The following is a 26,456-nucleotide window of genomic DNA, read 5'->3' as shown; positions in this document are numbered from 1 at the left end:
ACAAAACTGTACCTGCGAAGCACAAAAAAAGTGAAGTGCAATTAAAGGAGGTATGCCTGTAATTTAACAGATAATTCTGATAACCTAGTTAATGGTACAGTAAGTTACTGGTATTACTAAAGCAGACTTCTACATATGTGGGGGATGACAGAGGGGAAAAAACAGATACTGACTCCAAGAGGTGTTTAGAGATTAAACTCCTGAAAATATCACATATGCCAAGGCTGCTTTTGTGTCCTTTGCTACCTTCTCATGAAGCTACCATGAAGGATACATAATCACACACACAATATAACATGACTGCATTACAGTATAATAAACTACAAAGTTAACCTCTGAATGAGACTCTTCACAAGGGATCTTCTCCCTGCCCAGGGGATCTTCACCACCTTTGATTTGTTCTAAGCATACCATGCTTGCAAGTTGCCTTCAAAACATTACCCACTATGTCCACATCACTAATACATCATGATATGCCATCTTCAAGCCATTCTTCTATTCCACAGTAAGTCATTGCTGGGGCTTAAATTATGAGTGATCATTGCCATTTTAAGAATTTGTGCTAGAGAACTTGGTGGGGGGATGTGGGGGAGGAAAAGGGGAAGGTCAGTATGGTATAAATTCTCAAGCAAAGGTGACAAATAGAAAATAGAAAATTTTCTCTATGTCTTTAGTATTTTGTTTTTTTCTTGGGTTGGTGCAAGAGTAACTGTGGCAATAAGTCAGAAGAATAAATGATGAGTATTTATCTTAGTTTCTACTTAGGCACAATGCTTTCTCATAAAAATCTCCCATTCATCACACAGTGTTTTCAATAGCAGTTTAACACAGGTGATGCAGACATTCAAATAGGAACATGAGTTAAGAAGATATTCAAATAGGAAGAGGAATAGAAAAACGAGTTATTGATTGGAGAGCAGAGAAATGACAATTTTGACTTCAGTCAGATTGCATATGTAACTCTGGCTATTACATATAGAACTGACTCCAGGAAATACAAAGGGAAATTCGTGCAAGAAATTGGAAAGCTACTTCAGTGGTGTGGTCAAAAAGTTATGATGTCCACACTAATAATCCCCAGAACCTGTGAATATGTTACTTTACATGGTGAAAGGAACAATGCAATGTAATTAAGGGTACACACCGTGAGATGGGGAGATTATTCTGCATTTCTTAGGCAGCCCAATTTAATCATATGAATCCTTAAAAGCAGAGTGTGTTTCCTAGCTATGTCAGAAAGATGAGATGTGTGAAGAGCTCAGTCTGCTGCTGCTGGATTTGAAGATAAAGAAGAGGACCTCTGGCAGGAGACATTTCTTATCAGTGGAGAAAAAACAAAAAGAAGAAGAAGAAGACCACAAACTAAGGAATGTGACAATCTCTAGAACCTGGAAACAACCCTCACATCTCATCTAAAAAGACTGGCTGGATGTGGTGGCTCATGCCTATAATCCCAGCACTTTGGGAGGCCGAGGTGGGCAGATCACCTGAGGTCAGGAGTTAGAGATCAGCCTGGCCAACATGGCAAAACCCCGTCTCTACTAAAAATATAAAAATTAGCTAGGTGGGGTGGCAGGTGCCTGTAATCTCAGCTTCTCGGGAGGCTGAGGCAGGAGAGTTGCCTGAACCCAGGAGGCAGAGGTTGCAATGAGCCAAGATCATGCCACTGCATTCCAGCTTGGGTGAGAGTGAGACTCTCTCTCCAAAAAAAAAAAAAAAAAAAAAATATATATATATATATACACACACACATACTAACAAATCTACTGATTTTAAGAATCTGTCTATTAAAATAAAGCTAAGGTAAGAGGCATATATTCAACTCAAAAAAAATTTTAAAGGACACTATTAATTGGTGATTTAACAAACAATAAAAATCAATTAACTTTTTAAAAATGTACCATAACATAATCTGACAACTAGTGACAATAATTGCATTTAATAATTAAGTTCAAAGAAATAAAGATGGATTATTCTAATTCTGGCAAAACTCTAAGTAAACTGACAAAACTCATATGAAGCAATCTCGAACATATCAATAAAGAAAATTCACCAAGACAGGAGTATGCTATCATTTTTTCCTGATTTAATATTCTATTACAGTTTCTTCCCATGCCTAGACCAAGAGTAGGCAAACTATGGCCTGTCAGCCAGTCACCCGATTTTGTATGTAAAAAATTACTAGTTTGCATATTGTCTATGGCTACTTTTGCACTATGACAGCAGAGTTGAATAGCTATGACAGAGACTTCATGGCCTGCAAAGATGAAAATATTTACTCTAACTGCCCCTTTAAGAAAGAATTTACAAAACTCTGGCCTAGACCCTAGGGATCCTGATTAATAGAGATAAATTATTCTTACAGTTAGAAGAAAAAGTCTCCACCAATATAAGTAAATGCTTACCTGATGGTCTGAAAATTCCCAGAAAGCAAAATATATAAAGTATTATATATTAGTCAGAAAAATGAACAAAAATAATTACATTAGCTACTTACGTCTACGAAGCATTAATAACTTTGTTAAGATTAGAATAGCTTATATGTATGTATAATATGCATATATATAACAAAGATGACAAAAAAAGTCTTATTTTGCAAGTCAAGGTTTCGAGAAATCAAACTAAAACACAACCAGAGACAAGTTCAAAAATTCAAGTTGTCCCAAGGACATGTGGTCATATTGTAAGGTCCCTGCCTCACTGGTATCAGAAATAGAGTACAGTCATGCCTCAGTATCTGTGAGGAATTGGTTCCAGAATCCCAGCAGATACGAAAATCCACAGATTCCTCACATAAGATGATGTATTTGCAAATAACCTACACAGACCCTCCAGTATACTTTAAATCACCTATTACTTATATAAGTAATATCATACAAATGCTATGTAAATAATTACATGATATTTTAAAATTTGCATTACTTTTTATTACATATTGTTACTGGTTTTTCCCCAAATATTTTTGATCTGGAGTTGGTTGACTCCATAAACACAGAACACACAGATACACAGAGCTGACTGTATTTCTCATTAATCTGGAAGAAAAGCAAGAAAAATGAACCAGCAGCAGTTATGATAAGCTCATTTTGTACTATGCTCTTTCTCCAGACAGAAATACAGAAATCTTGAGACCATACTCAATGTCTACTCCTACTCCATGTTCTTCCCAAATGTTTAATGTTGCCCACCAGTCTTATATTTGTGGGCCTCCAGGTGGTTCCTCCCAGACATCCCAAAGTTCTCTACCCATCCAGAAGACCAAAGGATTTCCTGGGTGAATTTACTATGTAAAGTCACTGAGAGAGCATGAAAGCTATCGTAATTTAGTACTAAGGGGTCCACCATATCACACTTTCCTAAAACTTGCATGAAATCACAGAGCAAAGCCTATAAAGCTATGGTGCTTACTGCTCTGTTTAATTTGTAGTATTTATGTCAATTTCAAAGATTAACTACTGCCAAGTGTTCAGAAAACAGGCCAGGTTCCAAAAAACGCTGCCATATCCCAGGTGTTGAGGCAATAATTAAAGAGAATTAATGTCAATGAATGGGTCAGTAAAAAGAAATGGCTGATTGTAGGGCAAAAAACAGCTCCTGTGTGGTGAACCAGAGTAGCCATTTCTTTTTTTTTTTTTTTTTTTTAAAAGATGGGGTTTCACCACGTTGGTCAGGCTGGTCTTGAACTCCTGACCTCAGGTGATCTGCCCGCCTTTGCCTCTAAAGTGCTTGGATTACAGGTGTAAGCCACTATGCCTGGCCTTTTTTCTTTTTCTTTTTTTTTTTTTTAAACAGAGTAGCCATTTCTAATAGTCAAATGTCCAGGTCACTAGAGAAATGTACAGAACACATCTTTCAACCTTCCAAATTTTAGTGGGCTCTTTTATTAAGTAAACATTGTTGCCTGTAATAACTTAGCAATTGTCTACATTCATAAAGCATGAGACCAGGTAAACAAAATGATAAAAACTGAAGATAAAATAGACAAAAGCAAAAGCACTTGGCAAAGTAGAAGCTGAAATATTCAAATATCGTTTTTTTCCTACAAAATCATGCTGTCCAGACTCAGGGGCCACTGCTCCAACTGAAGTAGAAATGTTGTCCCTGTGAATTTTGCTTCTCTGGTTCAGAGGAAGTATCATGCCTGTGAAAGGTTAATTATCCTAGCAATCTTACGCCCTCTTTCACAAACTGCAAAGAAACTGCTTTATAGTTGGCCTCATTCTGAGATGGTATTTCAGAGTAAGCATCCTACCTTAATAGAAGCAATATGGAGCAAAGTCTCTCCTCTATGATTTCTTTTCACAGCCATATTGGGTAACAGTTTCATTGCTGAGGGGCTAGATGTCACTTGTCTGTACCTTGAACTATTTAATGTAGAAGGTGGTGTACCTGGTGAAAGACTAATGAATTCATCTGACATATTACTGTTTTTCCTCCCCGATGTACCATGAACTTTACGTTTGCGTGAAGGTGGCGAAGAACTTTCAGGTAATGGCATATTTTCTGAGGGCACCATTTGCTTAACAAAATCTCCACTGGTGCTCAGAATGCTGCTTCTACATCTCTTAGAAATGGGACTGGAACGTCTATTGTGTTGGCCACATTTTCCATTATTTTCTAATGGCAAAGATTTCTTAGATGTAAGATAATTTTTGCAGACCTTCTCAGGAGTCACTACTTCATTCTTGCTCTTAATGTCTGGAGAACTTTGAGGCAATGGAATATTTTCTGAGGGCACCATTTGCTTAACAAAATCTCCACTGGTGTTCAGATTGCTGCTTCTACATCTCTTAGAAACGGGAATGGAAAGTCTATTGTCTTGACCACGTTTTCCATTATTTTCTAATGGCAAAGATTTCTTACATGTAAGATAATCTTTGCAGACCTTTTCAGGAGTCACTACTTCATTCCTGCTGTTAGTGTCTGGAGAGTCTATTTGCTCAGCCAATGGTAAAGAGACTTCAGTTAAACTTCCAAAACATTCAGATTCTGTCAAGGAGCCACTTGCTAGTAAGTCTATTTCACCATTTATCTCAGGGCTGGTGATAACGGATGGTTGGCTACAGAAGGATACCAGCTTTTGCTTCGATTCCTCTTTGGAGTCAAATTTGCCATCTTCTTTTTCCGCCTGTAAATTCCATTTTTGGTTGATTTCAGCTAAAGTTTTCTTTTTTTGCTTTTTTAGAGATCTTGCAGAAGGCTTTTTAGCCTTCTCAGAAACATCTGCAGGAGGAGTTGTGGAAACAAATTCATACATTGAGTCTTGCTGAGCATTTACATCTTTTTTTATTTCAGGTTGGGTCTGCACTGAAACTTTACTCACAACATATCTGACTTTCTTACTTCGTGGGCTAAACCACATTTTAATTGAATTCTTCTTGTTTTCTGCATCATTAAATAACCTTGTCCTAGGTTTATCTTCTTTCAAATCTGAAAGCAAAAAGAAAAAGAAATCTGTTACATGAACTTTATTGCTCCCACCTGGAGCTCCCACAGAATTTTTTTTAATAGTTCCGTCAAATTGTATCATCTTTTAATTGTGTACTTCTTTCTCAGCTCCTAGAGTATGAACTCTTTGACAGCAGACAGACACTCATTCAATAAAGACTTTGCGCTGTATCTTACAGACTGATGATAGCGCAGAGAACAAAACATGAAACTTATATTCCAAATACAGTACCAAAAAAAAAAAAAAAAAAAAAAACCCCATAAAATACTTAAGTACAAATCTACCAGAATATGGGTAAGTTCTGTTTGCTAAAATTTATAAAATACTTATTAAAGAAATTCTACACAGATGGAGAGATACACCATGTTCATGAACTATAACAATATTGTTAAGATGCCGATTCCTCTGAACAGATTTACAGATATAACAAATCCCAATGTAAATTCGAGTATGCTTGCTTGTAAAACTCAACAAGCAATTACACAATTGACATGGAAAAAGGAAGGTACTATAATTTGGAAAGGCAAAAGACTTAGAATGGCCAACATAATACTGAAGAACAAAGTCGGAGGACTCATACAATCTGATTTCAAGACTTATCTAGGACAAAATGAATCCCGGGGATTAAAGATAATAGTCATGTTCCTTTAGGTACATCTTACATTTCAAGCTGTGTAACCAGAGATGAGTAAGAATGAATGAACAATAACTACATACTCAAACATAAACTCCTATGCAAAAGAAGCTACATACACATTATATGTTTTCATTTACATCAAATATAAAACAGCCAAAACTAATTTAATGTGTTAAGTCAGAAGAGTAGTTGGTTATCCCTATAGGGAAAAGAAGCAGTGACTGGAAGGGGGCACAAGAGGGGCTTCCAGGGTATTGCTTTTGTTCTGGGTGAGTTCAGTTTGTGCAAATTCATTAAACTATACACTTAGAAAACATATGTATACATTTTCTACATATATATAAAATACTTTCTAAACACTTTTTAAAAATATAGAATTATAATCAAGAATTAAAACACAAAGATTCTATTAAGAGTAGACAGAATATACAAAGATTCAGTAGAGTTTTAAAAAAGAAAAAAAAAATTGTCTGTATGTAGACAATGTGCCACATTTTGTGAGAGATACTCTTCTTTATAATCACCTGCTACTTTAATTGAGGTTATCAAGGAATGCATTAAGAAGAAGCCGATTTTTGAGCTGAGACGTAAATGATGAAAAGGAAACAGTCCTGTGGATCTCGCATACAATGCAGAAAAGGGATATCATGTTTTATACTTTAGAATTATCACTCTGACTGCCACGTGGAGTAACTTTAGAAAGAAAAGAGTAGAAACAATAACCGATTATGTGGCTATCATCCAATAGGAAATAATATTGACCCTGACAAGTGTTGTAGTAGTAGAAATGGCAAAAAGCATTCTAAAAGATCACAAGTTAACTAGACCAAGAGGCAAGAGGGAGATGATAAAATGCTCAAACGCCCAATAGCACAGAGCATACACAGTCGTTCCTCCATATTACTGGGGATCTGGTTTGAAGACTCCCTCAGATATCAAAATCCCCACATACTCAATTCCTGCACTCACTTCTGGAGAACCAGTGCATAGAAAATGTCAACCTTCCATATACTTGTGTTTTGCATGCCATGAATACTGTATTTTCCATCTGCATTTGACTGAAAAATACCTGTATGTAAGCGGACCCATGTAGCTCAAGCCTATTTGTTCAAGGGGCAACTGTAATAAATTTAAGGGACTAAAGGATGGCCAATACACCTCACTTACAGAGATCAAGGAAGAAAGTGGTTTATAAAAAAAATGTGGCACATACACACCATGGAATACTATGCAGCCATAAAAAAGAATCAGTATATGTCCTTTGCAAGGACATGGATGAAGCTGGAAGCCATCACTCTCAGTAAACTAAACAGGAATGGAAAACCAAAAACCTCATGTTCTCATTTATAAGTGGGAGTTGAAAAATGAGAACACATGGACATAGGGAGGGGAATATCACACACCAGGACCTGTTGGAGGGTGGAGGGCAAGGGGAGGGATAGCATTAGCACAAATACCTAATGCATGACGGGATGATAGGTACAGCAAACAACCGTGGCACATGTATACTTATGTGATAAACCTGCACATTCTGCACATGTATCCCAGAACTTGAATTCAAAAAAACAACAAAAAAAAGATGAGAATAGGCAATAGATCATGCAAGGTCTTGCTGGTAATGTTAAGGAATTCCATACTCAAACTAAGAGCAATGGAAAAACACGAAAGTGTTTTTATGTAAGTCAGGTGGCATTACTAGACGCTTAAGAAACAATATATAAATTTGTGGGGACCACTTAGACTTCCAGAGGTACTATGAAGATTATTTTAAACTAAAAAGACATCTGAGATTAAATGAATAAAGACCAAAGACTTTTTGGACCTTTCTTAGCTGACTGAAGACAGAAACTTCTGGGAGTTAAGGCGGCCAGACATCCCCTTTCACGGGAGATTTATTGGAAAAAAGACAGAGAAGACCACTCACATCTGCATAAACAAACATCATTACAAACTTTCTTATCTCGCATGTTCCCCTAGAAAGCCATTTGTTCTAAATGAAAAAACATTCCAGGTTCATGGATAGGAAGAATCAATTATCATGAAAATGGCCACACTACCCAAAGTAATTTATAGATTCAATGCTATCCCCATCAAGCTACCACTGACTGTCTTCACAGATTTAGAAAAAACTACTTTAAATTTCATATGGAATCATAAAAGGGGCTGCATAGCCATGATAATCCTAAGCAAAAAGAACAAAGCCGGAGGCATCGCGCTACCTGACTTCAAAATATACTACAAGGCTACAGTAACCAAAACAGCATGATACTGGTACCAAAACAGATATATAGACCAATGGAACAAATAGAGGCCTCAGAAACAATGCCACACATCTTCAGCCATCTCATCTTTGACAAAACTGAGAACAGCTAGCAATGGGGAAAAGATTCTCTATTTAATAAGCGGTGTTGGGAAAACTGGCTAGCCATATGCAAAAAACAGAAACTGGACCCCTTCTTTACACCTTAAACAAAAATTAACTCAAGATAGATTAAAGAATTAAACATAAGACCTAAAACAATAAACACCCTTGCAGAAAACCTAGGCAATACCATTCAGGATATAGGCATGGGCAAAGACTTCATGACTAAAACACCAAAAGAAATGGCAACAAAAGCCAAAATTGACAAATGGGATCTAATTAAACTAAAGAGCTTCTGCACAGCAAAAGAAACCATCATCAGAGTGAACAGACAACCTACAGAATGGGAGAGAATTTTTGCAATCTACCCATCAGACAAAGGGCTAATATCTAGAGCCTACAAAGAACTTAAACAAATTTACAAGAAAAAAACAACCAACCCCATCAAAAAGTAGGCAAAGGATATGAACAGACACTTCTCAAAAAGACATTTGTGTGGCCAACAAAAGTTCATCATCACTGGTCATTAGAGAAATGCAAATTAAAACCACAATGAGATACCATCTCAAGCCAGTGAGAATGGTGATCATTAAAAAGTCAGAAAACAACAGATGGTGGAGAGGATGTAGAGAAATAGGAATGCTTTTACACTGTTGGTAAGAGTGTAAGTTCAACCAATGTGGAAGACAGTGTGGGGATTCCTCAAGGATCTAGAACCAGAAATACCATATGACCCAGCAATCCCATTACTGGATATATACTCAAAGGATTATAAATCATTCTACTAAGAAGACACATGCACATGTATGTTTATTGCGGCATTGTTCACAATAGCAAAGACTTGGAAGCAACCCAAATGACAGACTAGATAAACTATGGAATACTATGTAACCATTAAAAAAGGAAGAGTTTATGCCCTTTGCAGGGATATGGATGAATCTGGAAACCATCATTCTCAGCAAACTAACACAGGAACAGAAAAACACACACAGCATGTTCTCCCTCATAAGTGGGAGTTGAACAATGAGAACACATGGACACAGAGAGGAAAACATTACACATCAGGGCCTGTTGGGGGTGGGGAGTTAGGGGAAGAATGGCATTTGGAGAAATACCTAATATAGATGATGGGTTGTCGGGTGCAGCAAACCACCATGGCACATGTATGTGCCATGTAACAAACCTACATGTTCTGCACATGTATCCCAGAACTTAAAGTATTAAAAAAAAAACAAAAATTAGCCATCGAAGACTTTTTTTCCTTCTACCTATTCCCATTAAATTAGGTGTATGAACCCCCATTTTCACCTGTTTGGAGAGCCACATTTTTTTGTGAACTCACATGTACATTCATAAATAAAAATCTATCTTCTCTCTTGCTAATCTTTTTCACAGTTTAATTCATAGGCCCCCATACAACGAACCTAAGAGGGTAACGTTTTTCTTCACTAACAAATTGTACAAGTCAACCACTTTTGTGATTTTGACAATCAACTTGCTTCAAGCTGTCTTACGTTGTTTTTGTCTTTGGGCTATTCATTTTCTTCAAAGAAAAAAAACTATCCCTTATAATTCTCTCCTCCCACCCAATGTAAACATAGGTAAAATCAACCTAGGTCAGCCCAGCACAGGGTGAGCTCACAGACAGTGCTCAGTAAGTACTAGTGAATAGATTATATTTTCCTACATCTTTACAAGTGTTTATGTAAGATATGTTAAAATTAATTTTAAGAGCTAGAAGAAAACTTAAAAATCATTGAGTCTAATTCTTTCATTTTAACAATGAAGGACTAAAGTTAAAATGAAAAGAAAGGAGGAGTTCCCTAACTCCTAATCTGGTGCTCTATCTCCCTACACAAACTGGATTATCAAAAGGTAATTTCAGGTTCAGAAAATGAAAAAAACAATAAAAAATAAAATATAAGAAAGGAAGGAAAGTTGAAAAAACAGCAAAAACCTGATAAGATTAACAACAATAATAATTAACGAATGATTTCACACTGCCTGAGAAACATTCTCCTGGGTAACATAGATAATCTCCTCTGACCAGCCAGGCTTCTTACAATGTTTTGTTATTCCTATTATAAGAAAAAAGAGGAGAAAAAGAGAGAGAGAAAAAGAAACTAGCCAAATTTTTTTTTCTTCCTTAGAAGTCACTCTTCATTCAAATTGTAAAGAACTCTGCATAAAACTTTACTTACATTACAGAACCAAAGAAAAATTTTAATGGAATGGAGTTCTAAACATAAGGTACTTTAAGAAGAAAACTAATGGTCACCAGACTTGATCCTAAGGGCTACAACATCCACCACATAGAAAATAAACATCTGATGTTACTAAGGTGTTCAGTAACATTTTAAGATGGTGATTATTCTCAAGAACTTTTAATACTTAAGAGACACAACATTATTTTAATTTCATTTTCTTACTGTTTTGGGGAATAAATTTCTTTTCAACATTCTCATGCCTTTATTAGCAAAAGAAAAGTACATCATCAATTTTTTATTTCCTTTTAGCCATTTTTTATTCACACACAACAGCTTGTTTTATTGTTGTATCAGCTTAAAATTAATACACCAGAAGATTGTTAATGATAATCTCAATTCTTTCAAGTTCAAAATCGCTTCTTCTGCCTATTCTTTCACCTTATTTTTCTTGAGTATAAAAGTCCTACCTCTAAAAAAACCATCTACCAGGTAAAAGAACCTTAAAGAGGTAAGAAGAAATGTGAAAACAGGCTTTGAAAACTAATTAGTACTTAACTCTAGAAATTTCAGACATGATCACTGCCTAGCAAAAGAGTAAAGATTTCTACTCTAAAGTGCAGCCATCACTTCCTGCTGATGAGATGGAAGCACTACATTGAAAAGGCAGTAAACTGATAAATCTGCTGGAGGCAGGAGTATGTATCTGAATAAGGGCAGACTCTCCTACACATACCCTTTAAATGTCATAGCTGAACATGACCTGGTCCACAAAGTGTTACTAAGACAGGATCTTGGAAAGTATCACAATGAGGTATCCATTCACAGAGACTTTATGTCTAGATTCAACAAGGTCTTTTCTTTGCAGTGATAAGCAGATTTCAAAACCAAGTCATTTCTGATATAATCTCAAGTCTATAGGAAAGGTCAAAATGAAATGTTACCAGGATTACCTTTCAAGAAAGGCTCAGGATTACAAAGACATAAAGGTTAATCCTCTGATAGTCTGTAATAACTTGTATTTCATTTTTTTAAAAATTATTTTAAACACAGATGACATTTTCAATTAAAACCATGTCAAATCCTGAGGTTCTCAATGTTTGAAAACTTTTAAAATGTAGAACTGAGCTTTCAAAGGAAAGTTAAGGCTTATATAGAACAGCAATATACTCGATTGACTAAAAAACCTAAATTTAAAAAGACACCAAATTTCATAATCAGGTGTACATATATCCTACCTTATAAATGAGTAAATGAAGATAACACATTCAATGTAATTGATATGAACACAATTTTATTATTCATCTGGTAATAAATAACTTTACTCAAGAAGATTTTAATTATGTATCTTGTATAACTAAAAAAGGAGCATGACAACAAGATGATTGTATATTCCGAATTTTATCAGATATTCTGAATATCTAAGACAATATCTAAGATAAGACTGTAAAAAACAAAACACTACTGCTGAAACATAAATCATGTTATTAACAACTACCAACAGTTTTTATGGGTGACTGCCTCTCAGCATGATAAATCATCATATTCATTTCATGAAGAAAAATATTGGTCCTTCCTCTGCACAGTACATTCCTTAATGATAATATTTAAAAATTCTATTCTCTGAATTTCAGAGTACATCACAAAATATTGAGGAACAGAGATGCACGTGTTACTAAGGAGCTGCTTAGCCAAGTTTTTTCTTAAAATTTAATAATCAACTATAGAAAAAAGAAGCAATTAGAAAATGTGATTTAGCTATCATTAATCTACATCAAAGGATTATAATGATGTACATTGTGTGCCTTTCTAATTATTCTCTATTATAGGTTTCATAACAGAAGTTGAGAAATCTCTTCAATGAACCAGTCCCTTATTAAAAATCAAAGGAAAGTCCTTTGCTACCATCTGTGCAACATTAACGCCTTCACTGAAGAATGATTATTTTGTAAGTTAGGAAGCATTTAGCTCTATTTAAAAAAAAAACAATGGCAACACCGCTATTCAAACATTCATCTTCATCTATTACAAAGAAGTCAATGCATATATGAAACACTATGTAATCGTTACAGAAAGACCAGCATCTCTCTCTAAAGCAGAAACAGAAAGGGAAATTGTAACACTATAAAAGCATAATCAAAGTATTTTTTTTTTAATGTTACCAACACCAACATGTTTCATAGAACCTGACTGGCACCTGCAAGGTCTGATTTAATATGACAGGGATCAAGAGAAAATGAAAACCTTTAAGTTTAACTCCATTAGTAAAAAGATTATGTCATAAAGGATAACGTAAAATTATCCATAAATGGTTGTCAGCAAAATGTGACAATCTCCTTTTTAAAGTACACTGAACCGAGAAAAACGTGTTCGAGTATTTAGAAGCTCATTTTAGCAAGTATTACTATAAATCAGGCTTCTTTATCTCCAGCATACCATACACTATGTCCATGGTTTGACAAATTCTTCCTAATTGCCCACCTTAATTAGAGTAATTATATATATTATAGTAAATCCAAGTAACAAGGTTCATTTAAAAGATAAATTGTGAACTACAGGGTTTTTAAAAGAGAAAATGCAGAGACGTTCACCATTCCACTTAATTCATCATCTTTTACACATGACCATTTAACAGAATCATACGATCTTGGAGGGACAGCTTAGGAATCACTTAATCTAATACTCTTATCTTAATGAGAACATTTTCCAGTCTTCTCATTATAAAGAAGACCGTCATTTGTCCCCAACCATCAGTTCCTGGTATATAGTTTGCCATCTAACATTTTAGTTCTAGAAGTACTTACTAGGTAATCAACTACCACAAAGGTACTGCATAAAACACACTGAACAAACTATCAAAGAAACAAAGGAAACGTTCCAGAAAAAAAATCTGAAATGCCCTTCAAGGCTAGTTTGTTTTGGGAAGACTTTGGGATGAAAACTTGGTGACTATGCAACTTATATTAAGGTAGAAAAACCTCTGCACCATGGAACTTAAGAGATCTGGCAGAATGTTATAATTCAGTATGTTTACACTCTAAATTTATTATAATTTTCTATCAAAGTAGCAAAGAAAGATATTACCATTATCATTTTTAAGAAGGCCTATGAATGCATAGATGTTACCATTATAAAATGAATTACTTAAACCAAATTCTAAGAATGTATTTTAAAATTATTTTAATTAGGTCAGGCATAATGGCTTATACCTATAATCCCAGCACTTTGGGAAGCGGAGGTGGGAGGATCATTTGAGGCCAGGAGTTCAAGACCAGCCTAGGCAACACAGCAAGACCTTATCTCTTCTTAAAAAAAAAAAAATTAATTGGCTGGGTGTGGTGGTGCATCCCTCTCATCCTAGCTACTTGGGGGGCTGAAGTGGGAGGATCTCTTGAACCCAGGAGTTCAAGGCTGCAGTGAGACATGATGGCCCCACTGCATTCCATCCTAGGCAACAGAACAAGACACTGTCTGTCTCAAAATAAATAAATCATTTTAATTAAGCTTAGTCTCTAAGATATAAATTAGCATTGCCAATTTTTATCCAACTCAATTCAACAAACATAATGAATACCTACACTTCTAACCAAAAGGTTGTGCAAAATAGAAAAACAGTAAATAAGAAATTTACAACACAATTGCCTGTGTAGCCTAGGTCCTCAGTTTCCTTACCTACAGAATAACGGAATTAAAGATGATCTTCTTGTTTCTAAATTTTGGAATATGTGTTATCTAAACAGTGAAATTCAACTCAGTTTAACGTAAGTCATGTTGAAGGCAGCAGTGCTTAAGTCTGGTAAGAACTAAAGTAATTATTCTTAATTATAATAAGGAAAACAAACACAAAATGGCCTTTGGAAAATTAATCAGTAGAATGATCTCTCCCATCTCCAACTCTATGTAGATGAGAAAGACTACATTCTAAAAGGCCTCAGAAACTTGTTCTAAACTCAGTTTTCTAAATATCTTTAATGATGAAATATGAAAGCATTTCATATTCCATAGTCCTCAAAATATAAATGATTCAAACATCACTAGCCAGAGTAAAATTTCTATTTAGTCTATTTCACTCTTCTTTGCGCCCCTATAGTATGCCAGAACTGACAGCAGTAAATCCATCAAGGGTTACCTTGCTCTCTGTTTATCACCATGAAAAATGTTATATTACTTGTTATAAATTGTGTTCCTCCTCTACCAAAATTCATTTGTTGAGGTCCTAACCCCCCAGTAACTTAGAATGAGGCTTTATTTGGAAATAAGTTCAGTGTAGATGTAACTAGTTAAAATGAAGCTATACTGGAATACAGTGGACTCCTAATGCAATGACTCCTGTCCTTGTTAAAGGAGGAAATTTGATACAAACAAGGAAAATACCATGTAAACATAAAGATGGTCATCTACAAGCCAAGGAGACTGGCCTGAAGCAGGTTCCCTCTCACAGTCCTTAACAGAGAACCAACCTTGCATATACTTTGATCTCAGACTTTGAGTATCTGGAATTGTGAGACAATAAATTTCTGTTATTTAAGCCATCCAGTTTGTGATACTTTGTTACAGCAGTTCTAGCAAATGAATGAATACATTACTTCACAGCAAATGGTGAAGAACCAAATCAAAATATCATCATAGCCACATATCCCAAAGTAGCACTCCAAATTTCAATGCAAAGCCAATAATCCTAACAGATCGCACACTTCTAAGAATCTAACAGAAGCCACTTTCACACAAACATGAACAGTTTCTATACTGCACAATTAACTCAAGAGGCTCACTGATCCTGTACCCACTTCAACTCTGAACACTGCCAAAAGTGCGTGGGCCCCTAATTAAGAACCCCTGCACTGACCCATGGTATCTATGTGGGGAGAGAAAGCTAGATCACATACCAATCTTTTAACTAGAAAAAAAAAAATTATCAGTATTATCTCTGAATAAGAATAGTTTAGATGACCTAATGACAATTTTTTTCTTCAGTGTGTTCTTAAAACACTGTAGTTGTGTATTACAACTACAATATCATTTTTAAAACAGGGCAACTTTTAAAAATGTGTGTATAGTTACATCTGAAAGTAAGTAAAACTTCTGCACTACAGCACATTTTATCTTAAAGAATGGAGTCAAATACAATGATGCAGATAAGTAGCTGCAGGAAATTTTTCATAGGTATAGACTGATGTGAGTTCTAATTCTTAAAAACACAGACCTGTGGTACGACTCAAAGTTTTTGCCACGTTTCTTTATTTTGTACACTCAACTTCATCTTTAGTAGATGACAGTAAGACATCATGGCAAAATTCTAAGAACAAAAGATTTAAAAACAGAAATCTAACAATTTTACATAAGCATTATCAATCTTCCATGGCATCCTGCCAGTCAAGAACAGGCTCTTCTACAAACACACACTAAAATGGCATGATCTGGCCAATAAAAAGACAATCCCAATATCCAATTATGAAGATACAAAATATTTTACTTTCTTTCCACAGTTAATTAGCTCTCAGCAGAAAGCACAACGGAAAGATATATAGTTAATACACAGAGTCTAAGGACAATTTGAAAAACGTTAACCCCCACTTAAATAGAAAAGAAAATGATTATTAGATTTCTGCTCTTTCAAAATGTGCTAATCTAATTAATTCAGTCTAGAAAAGTGATCCCTGGAAGAGTATTGTATTCTATCTTGGGAAAGTGTATTTAAGTGAGTTAAGTGCTATTAAGGCCAAAATCACTATGCCATATATATTCCACGGAAGTTATCATAAATGTAAAAAGCAGGCAGTGTAAAAGCAGCAAAAAAGTTCCTGGATTTACAATCAGAAATGGGCTCTATTTCTCCAGCTTCTGGTACTAACTACACATGTGGCTGTAGGCAAGGTTATTTCACCTCTCTGGACTTCGATTTCTCAACAATAAAATAAGGGGATTAGACTTTAATTATCGCTATGGTTTCTGTCATTTCTCAAAATGATCTCCTAAAAAACCACTGAGTGTGGTGTCACATGCACGTACCCAGGAGGCTGAGGTGGGAGAATCCCTTAAGTGTAGGAGTTCAAGTCTGGCTTGGACAACATAAAGATACTCATGGCTATTTTGTTAAAAAAACTCCACATTTTAAAATCTGAAATATATCATTCAGAATTCCAGACAGATGTTTTACGTACTTTACATGACGAATATGAATTCACCAGTTTTTAACTAAGAGAGGCGGGGATACTTCTTACCTGAGAGCTTATTGTCATGTAGCAAATTTCGAAGCTTACTACAAAGTTGAATCATGCTGTCCAGTTGTCTATTAATCTTCACATCTTGTATCCAGGCTGGGGTGTAACACACTGGACATTCAGTTCCAATGCAGTCGCTTACACAATTACTTAAAAAAATTAAAAAAAAAAAAAAAAAAAAAAAATCAGCCCATTCGGCAGAATCTAAATTTCAAAAATTAAACAGTTTGAACAGAAATAAATAGAGCAGAGGTTATTCTAACAAGTGTATTAAAAGGTCAATTGTAATACACTTGTTAAATACTGTTTGAAAGAGTAAAATACACACACACATCAAATCTAGAATTGCTCATGTAATCTGCTATGAAGTGACTTTATGTAGCCTGACATTAGTCTGTATAATTTTTCCTGCAAATAAACCTGTAGCTTCTAAAGATAACAGAGATGTAACAGAAAGATAGAATATCTAAGGTATAGTAGCCATGCATCCTAACTTATTCTATCTTAACATTCCATAAAAATAATTACCGAAAACTACTGCAGAGACTGGGGAAGACCTTTTGTTTTGTTTCTGGACTAGTATCTCAAGGCTTTAAAGTAGCTTTTGAGAAAAGATCTTTGGTTCTTTCAGACAATTTTATAACCTATAGTCTCAATTACCTGGGTTAACTAAGCATTAGTTTCATAGTTAGAAGGGTTTTTCTCATTTTGGGGTTTACAAACCTTTTGCAAATCTGATGAAAACATGTATGTACTCATGTAAAAAGAAGGAATCAAAATCTCCCCCCCGACAAGCCCATTTGTGAATTTCAGAATAAGAATTCTATAAATTTACTCCTTCATTGGCCCCACCAGATGGGTTCCAGCAAGACTGAGTAACATAACAGTTGAAAAAGCCACATCTTCCCCAAGCACTACAGGACATTCCTTGCTAGACCCAATCCTCTGCAGGCAGAGGGGAACCTATGCCATTTCTAATTTTTATATCCTTGGCTTTTAGCATGATTCCTGAAAGAATGGAACTCAAAAAAAGTTGTAAAATGAATCTGTAACCCATACTAGAGCTGGCAGAAGGTTTTGTGACCATCTGACTCAAAAAACGTCATGGGGGTCAATAAATGTCAACTTTAGCAAAGGATCTTCTATACATTTGTTTGCTAGTAGTTAAAAACTCTAACTTGGAATATGAACACAAAAAAAATATGTAAACCTGATTACTCAGGCAATTTAAATCATTTGTGCAAGACTTAATTATTAGTAAAACACAATCTGAAATCAACTGATCAAGAACCACCACCTCATTTTTGAAGAAAATGGGATCCAGTTAAAGTCACTTGCCCTGCACTGCACTGGTACTCAGATCAGACTATTACCTTACATATTCTGTAACATTTTATAAACTATTCCCAAATTATTTTATACACATTAATTCAGAATTCTGAAAATATGTCATTGTTCAGTAGATCTGTTTAGCTCCATGAGCGAGTATTTCCCAAATGACCCATGTGAGATGTTCTAAAATCATGCTGAGTAAAAGATAAATTCCAAGTACTAGATAAACCAATGGAATTTCACATAACCGAGTATAAAAATTTATTGATATAATTGGAGACTCCACATTGTGATGAACCCAAAGAAAACAGCACTTGTTGGCCAGGCATGGTGATTCATGTCCGTAATTTCAGCACTTTGGGAGGCCAAGACAGGAGGATCACTTGAGCTCAGGTGTTCAAGACCTGGGCAACATGGCAAAACCCTGTCTCTATTAAAAAACAAAAAACAAAACACTACAAAAATTAGCCAGGTGTGGTGGGGCACACCTGTAGTCCCAGCTACTCAGTAAGTGAAATGGGATGATCACCTGAGCCTAGGAAGTTGAGGCTACAGTGAGCCACAATCGCACCACTGCACTCTAGCCTGGGTGACAGAGACTCTTGTCTTCAAAAAAAAAAGCACTTGTCAAGTTTTGGTGTAATATTAAGGAATAGCCACAGTTATCTTCAAAAGCTATTGGAAAAAAAAAAGAAAAAAAATGAAAAACAAAAAAATTGCCTGAATTGAATCTTATAAAAATGAAAGAAAATAAAAAAAGTAAAAGCTATTGAAATACTTCCTCCAACTACAAATATGTATAAGGCCAGATTTTCTTCAATCAAAAGAACCTATCACAGTAGACTGAATACATAAGCTGAGAATGTAGCTGTTTTCTATTCAGCAAGACAGAGATTTGCAAAAATGCAAAACAGTGCCACTCTATTTTTTTCTTTGATTTGTAAAATTGTTATTTTTTTCCTTAAAAAAGTGTTATTTATGTTTATATGTAATGGGCTTATTATTTTTAAATGAATTCTTTTTTCTTAAGTCTCAGTTTTGTAGGATAAATACACACACACACGTATGTACACACAAAAGCTCTTGGTTCTCAGTTTTGAAGAGTGTGAAGTGATCTGAGACCAAAATATCTGAGCAACCCTGATGTCTTAAACGAACTGTATCTTAGAGAGTAGACGAACTACTTGTATCAGTTGGACTGAGCTGTGTCAAAATCATTTGAAAACCTCATTGCCTAGCAGTTTTATTTTAACTCAAAATCTGCAAAGAATAAAAACAACTAGCATAATTTTTGGCATTATATAATCAAAATACATCAAAACTTCACTGAATGAATTCTTTCCTATGCTGTCATATACACATAATCATTTTCTCTTTTAAGATGTTCTCATGTCTTAACCTTTTATTGGCTGTTTTAAGTCACAGCGCCCTTTAGAATCCCTTTTAGAATTTGATTAAAAAGTATGGATCCCCTACCCGACCACACACACAAACCAGCTTTGCATAAAAATGTCATGGAGTTCATCACGCTCTAGCAGCTTTGTGACTGACCTATCATACACAGTAAGCAGACCTATTGTAAACAGTAAGCAAACCCGTCGTCCGTCTGCTGAAACAAAATACATCTGCTTGCTACAGAGTGGAGAGAGGGAGTGGGTATCATTTCGTAAGCAAATCCATGGGAGGCGTTTTGGAGGCAGTGACATTTCAGCTGAAATATAACTGATAAAAAGTAAGCCTCATGGAAATCTGGCATAAGTACATTCCGTGTGGAAGAAATAGCAAGTGACAAAGTCCCGGGCGGGAGTAAGTTTGGTGTATTTAATGAACTAAAAGGAGAAGTTCTGGAACAGTGAGAGGCAGAGGTAAATGAGGTCTGAGAGGCAGACAGGGTCTAGGTCCCATACAGCGTTTTGCAGACCACAGGGCAGAATTTGGATTTTATTCTAATTGCACTAGGAAGCCACTAAAGAGTTAAGCAGGGTAATGATATGAACATTATTGAGATTTTTCAAAGATCACTGTCGAGAATATACAAAATGAGGAAGGGGTGATGACACCAAAAAGGGAAGACCAGTTATGAACCTATCACATTAGGATGAGCAGAGGTAGTATAATGATGGCTTGGAACAAACAATAAACTGTAGCAAATTCAGAAAACAGGTAGAAAAATTCGAGATTCAAGACACATTTTGAGGCAGAATGGACAGAACTTAGTGATGTGGGATGAGCAACTTAGCCATAAGTGGTACCCTCTACTGTGATGAAGATTACCTAGGCAGGAAAAGACTGAAGAGGAGGATGATCAAGAAATCAGCTCTGAACATACCAACTTTAAAATGCCTTTTCTTTCATCATCCAAACAGAGGTATCTGGTAGGCAACAGGTATCATCTCCTATCCCATCCTCCAGCTGGATATCTCTAACAGATCTATTTTTTCAGAAACAAAAATTGGGACCCAAAACATAGCTGCCTCCCAGACGACCTTAGCCCATGAAGTAACACACAAGGTTATTTTCATATATGCTCAAATTTCCGAATGCAGTTTGTTCATGCCAGATAGTAACATAATCATAACTGGAAATAATTAAAAGATTAATTCAAAGGAGGCTATATTTACCCTGTCTCATAGGCAATTAAACAATTAAACTAAGACACTTAATCTCTCAACTGATTTCTCCTGAACAAGAAATAGGAGATAAAAGTTTAGTCTTCTGACATACAAGCCACGGCCATCACATGGATATAATTTCACAATAACTGTTATGCATTGAATTGTGTCCCCCAAAAAGATGCTTGAGTCTTCACCCCTCAGTAACTGTGAATATGACCTAATTCGGAAACAGGGACTCTAGGTGATCAAATTAAGATGAGATCATTAGGGTGAGCCCTAATCAAATATAACTGGTATTCTTATAAAAAGGGGAAATGTGGCACAGAGAAGCATGCACTCCAGGAAGAATGCCAGGTATACACAAAAGCAAAGACCAGAGTGATGCATCTTAAAGTCAAGGAACAGCAAAGATTGCTAGGGGAAAGACATGGAGCAGATTTTCCCTTGAAGCCCATAGAAGGAACCAACGTTGCCATCATCTTAATTTTAGACACCTATCCTACAGAACTGTAGAGAAAATACATTTCTGTTGTTCTAAGCCACCCAGTTTTTGGTTCTTTGCTATGGCAGCCTTAGGAAACTAATGCAATAACTATAAGAACTATACTTTCATAACTTTGAGTCGATTCAAAACTTAGCTGGAAAATTTAAAAACATACATTATACAAAAGATTAATTTTTTTCCTCAAACTTGGCAAAGCTGTCTACTAAGCTTTGTGACTTTGGACAAGTCATCCTCTTGGAGCTGTTTTTCTTTCTTCTTTGTAAATTAAAACACAGTTATAAATACCAAGATAATGTACAGTATGTTACTTTGCAGACTTTGAAAGTTACACAGACATGAAGTACTATAATTATCAACAAGACTACCTGATTGTTATCTAGTAAAAAATATAGTTGTCCTATATACATCAAGCTATAATTACTTACCTACAGAAGATGTGCTCACATCCTCCTAAGCACACAGGCTCTCTCAGAATGTTAGTGCTGTTTGAAGAAATTAAAACAATCAAGGTTTAAGTCATTGTTGAACATTACCCACCCATCATTTCATCCAAGGCCCAACACTACTGTATTTCTCACTTTCTCAAAGCAGAAGGTATTAAGAATGTATTCATCTGAAAGGCTGTTCCTCCCTGGTTAAATATTATACCATAACATATCTGCTGATTTTAAATAGCAACTACCAAACTCAGTACAAGTTATAATATATTTTAAAATGTATTTTCTAGAAAGTTGGAGAAAGGAACAAATTTGTTCAAGTATCTCTAAACCTCTTAAGGCAAAACCAACTACTGGCTTCTTCTTTCAACTACTAAGGTGTATGAGTCACAGACCATATACCTCAAAATGTAACCCACAAGTAGAATGACCATATAACATATTGTCCAAATGAGAAAACTTCTGAGAGCGAAGAGGAGTGATAATTGAACATGATACTGTGACACTAGGAATAAACCAGGACTGCCCCAGACAAACCAGAGTATCTAGTCTCTTTGCCATAAGAATCCATGGTTTCCAATTAGAAAAAAAAAAAAAATGTGTTTCTTACTACTGTAAAGTAGCCATTTATTTTTCACAGATACATTGTGAAAAATGCAGCCATTCTTTTCAGTTCACAGAAAGTTTATTGTTCTTTAAGCAAATGCAAACTGAAATCATCAGGCTGGCAGTGTGTCTGCAGATGGAATGAAGTTCCCTGCAGTGAGCAAAGAGACACATAAACAAAACATTCCTAATGTTGCCCATCAAAATACCTGCTACATTTGTTAATCCTAAGAAGGTAATGATACTAATAAATACACACCAAGCCATTATCCTCAGTGGATGTAATGTACCCAGAGAAGTAAATCCCTTTAAATGATGAGCACTTTTTGTGCGTGGTTTATTATATTAACTCTAAAAGCTTTAAGTCTTTACACTGTTATTATCAAGTTACCTCTGTACACATACCATGTATCAATAAAAACAATTCTCCACATTTCTTGAAAGATCTAAGGTATCACACTGCACATCTTAATGGATATGAACAGTCAAGTGAAATTGAGCTTTTCGGAAAGACTGCTATAAACAGAGTACACACCCACAATGTTATTCTGAAGATACTAAAAATGGTGCTCACTGACATTATAAAACCTATTAGTTTTTAAAAACTCACCATGTCTGATTATTGTATCACAGTATGTGCAACATACTGATAAAAATACGATTTGTGATTCTGGCAATTAACATGATCTCTTTTAACATTCATACTGCGCCTCTAATTTTTGTTATTTAACCTACCAAACCTAACCTCCTTTTCCCCATCAGGCGTACTGAATATTTCATGGCAAGCTCTGTCTTTAAGAGCTCAAAAGTGGTGTTCTTTTACCTCCTCCTATCACGATATCCTTTCTCTATCTCTTTTATTACATCACCCTGGCCAAACCTTCACCTTCAGGTTGCTTGCTACCTTCAAAGAATTCCATTCAGTTTCCTAACACCTTGGATTCCCTATCCAGCCCAGGCCACAGTTAACTATTTCCAAGTCATTTTCACCACTATCTAATTCTGCTGACCTCTTAGACACTCACGGATGCCAATCTATAATGCTCGGTAGGTCCCAGAGTCCACTTCTTTCCTGCCCACTCAGGCTGTAAATAACCACTATAAAAAGAAATAAAGATGTATAAGCTTCTGTCTACAAATTTATTTGGTAGCAGCCGGGAACTGCGGATCATGTCTGTAATCCCAGCACTTTGGGAGGCTGCAGTGAGAGGATCACTTGAGGCCAAGAGCTCAAGATTAGCCTGGGCAACATGGTGAAACCCTGTCTCTATTAAAAATACAAAAATTAGCCAGGTGTGGTGGTACACACCTGTAATCCCAGCAACTTGTGAGGTTGAGGCACAAGAATCACATGAACCTGGGAGATGAAGGCTGCAGTCAGCCAAGACTGTGCCACTGCACTCCAGCCTGGTGACAGAGCGAGACCCTGTCTCAAAAATAAATAAATAAATTTTTTAAAATACAGAAATAAGCCAGGTGTGGTAGTGCGCGCCTGTAATCCCAGCAACTTGGGAGGCTGAGGCACAAGAATTACTCAAACCCGGGAGGCAGAGATTGAGATGAGCCGAGATTACACCACTGCACTTTAGCATCGGTGACAGAGCCAGACTCTGTCTCAATAAAATAAAATAAAATAGGCATAAAATATATTTGGTAGCTTCTTCATCTTTGTATCTCTAGCGAACAGACATATTTGATATTCTGTAAGTAAACAAACAAATGAATAAATGGCTATTCAAAACAATCTCTATGCTTCCTTATCTCATTAACCTTACTGAAGCTTAGTGTGAGTTTTTTACCACCATTTTATCTCTTCATCAGAAATCTTACCCTTCCTAGAGTCTCAGAGGAAAATTCGATCTCCTTTAATCACTCTTCGTAAAATGTGCTGCTCTATCTCGAGTTCTCATATCTTTTCTGTCTCCCAAAGTACTGGATATTCATAGAGTTGCCTTCTCCCATTTGCATCTACACAAATACAGGTAAGCTCTCCTTCAATGCAGAAAAAATGCTTGCTTTTGATCATACCTCCCATTCTACCTTCTGCTCCAGCTCTTCCCTTTCTTGACCAGATAAAAGTTCTTGAACCGAGTGCTCTAAACCAGCTACTTCCATCACCTCACCTTCCTCACTTTAACCCCCTCCACTCTGCCAAAACTGTTCTCCAAAGCATTTTTGCTTCCCTTCTCCCTGACCACTCAGGGAAACAGCATTAATCTCATCTTCTTTCCCAAAACCTTTCTTTCCACTGAATTTTAATATTTTTCTGCACATTTATCTGCTTATTTCAGCATTTCCTTAGCTGCTTTTCCTACCACTCGATGTAGGCATATCCCCCAGGACATAGTCCATAGCCTTCTGCCTTTCTCTGGGCTTGACTCTATCCCTTGATTCTGTTTCTCAACCTTAAATTTTCTTCCTACTGAACTCTTTACCTATAGCTCTTACTCGTCATTTTAGCAATAAGATGCTATCATGTTTTAGCAATGATTTAATATTTGGGGATAACTCATCAGTTGTACTAATTATTCTAATTAGCGAGCTAGAATATATATTTGTGTTGCTGTTAATAGATAAGGAAAGACACTGGAAATGTGAATGAGAAGTATGTGCACTTGTGTGTATTGGGGAGGGAACAAGGAAGGAAGTGTGAGAGCCAGGCTGAGAGAGAGGGGAGTGCCAAATTCAAAAGAATTTCAATGGAAGAGCTCAAAAGGTGAACTGAACTGATCTGTGCCAAAGTTAGATTTTGTGAGGATGGCTAGTGCTTAGCTGAGAAGATATACCAGAATAAAAAAAAAATCAAGTGCAGTAGCACAGGTCTGCAATCCCAGTTACTTAAGAGGCCAAGGCAGGAGGATCACTTGAGCCCAGGAGTTCAAGGCTGTAGCGTGTCGTGATCATGCCTGTGAAGAGCCACTGCACTCCAGCCTGGACAACATAGCAAGAACACATTATCTTTAGAATTTTTTTTTTAACTTATTACAACTAGGAGATACCTGTCAAGAATGTAAATGCATCCAACTTTAAGTTCGCTATTCCACTGCCAGAAATTTAGCCTTCAGCACAACTAGATACTTGCAAAAATGAAACTTTCAAACATCAAAGCCATCTAGACAAGATTCTAAAAGCATCCAGATTAAAAAATAAAATTAAATGTCATATATATATTTTTAAAAAGGAATCAGGATAGCATAAGACTTCTCAAGGATAATATGAAATGCTACAGAACTGTGAAATGAGGCCTTCAAAATAATTATTGAAAATTATTTTATACTTCTAATTCTATATCCACTTAACTTCCAGTGTCAAAGTTAACAGTAATAAGAAAATTCATTTTTGAGAGTAGTTAGGAAGTCAATAATGTCTAAAATGGGGGAAAAAATGGCACAAGAAATAGCAATATAAACATATTTGGAAATGTAGAGGTACCTGCTTGTAAAACTAAAAAAAAAAAAAAGGACAAAAGATGTTTCTGGAGCATAGAATTTGGGGGTGACAAAGGATGAAGTAAAGAATGTTTTCATTAATAGGCTGTCCTATGGACTCTGTCAACAACTTTATTTAAAGACATTAAATGTAAAAGCACGTGGCATCAATATCACTCCAGCACTGCTTGTTACAGCAAAAGACCATAAACAACCTCAATTTTTACCAGTAAGGAAATGGTTAAATGAATCATGCAACAACTACATGATGTTTAGTATCTGCTCATCTGAGGCAGTACAATGCATTCATGAACATGCAACCTCTTAAAGGATACAAAAGACATTAATTATGATTTACTGAAGAAGAGAAGTCACACTTTCCTGTCGTTCATTTAACAAATATTGAATGGCCATATACTGTATGATTTTCTTTTCACACACTACCATTTAAAAACAAAATTAATATTGAAAAGTTCTTCACAATCTGTAACACCTAAGCCACACCACCTTTTCTTTCATTGCTCCTCAACAAAAACTCTGCTATGGTCAGGCCAGTATCTGTTGCAGCTAAAATTGCCTATGTCCAACTCCAGCCCCGTGACTTCACGCAGGTCATGCTCCCCAGCCTCGAATACAGTCCCTTCTCCCCAACAACTACTC

The 26,456-nt window shown here is 35.9% G+C and overlaps 1 protein-coding gene across 3 annotated transcripts in view; it reads right to left on the bottom strand.

The window, feature by feature from the left end:
* Positions 1–26,456, bottom strand: part of BARD1 (BRCA1 associated RING domain 1) — an 87,508-nt gene that overhangs the window by 54,645 nt on the left and 6,407 nt on the right. Inside the window, exons 2-5 of one of the 3 annotated variants that reach the window (XM_032278312.1) lie at positions 21,751–21,807; positions 16,874–17,022; positions 4,886–5,430; positions 4,253–4,660 (exon numbers count right to left, since the gene is read on the bottom strand). In XM_032278312.1, the coding sequence (XP_032134203.1) occupies positions 4,253–4,660; positions 4,886–5,430; positions 16,874–17,022; positions 21,751–21,807 (1,159 nt within the window). The other 2 variants (XM_032278310.1, XM_032278311.1) reach the window with 2 other exon arrangements.

This window comes from Sapajus apella, unplaced genomic scaffold, assembly GCF_009761245.1.
Source record: "Sapajus apella isolate SASKATOON/1434 unplaced genomic scaffold, GSC_monkey_1.0 scaffold10, whole genome shotgun sequence".
Lineage (NCBI taxonomy): Eukaryota > Metazoa > Chordata > Mammalia > Primates > Cebidae > Sapajus > Sapajus apella.
This window is presented reverse-complemented; position numbering and strand designations above follow the sequence as displayed.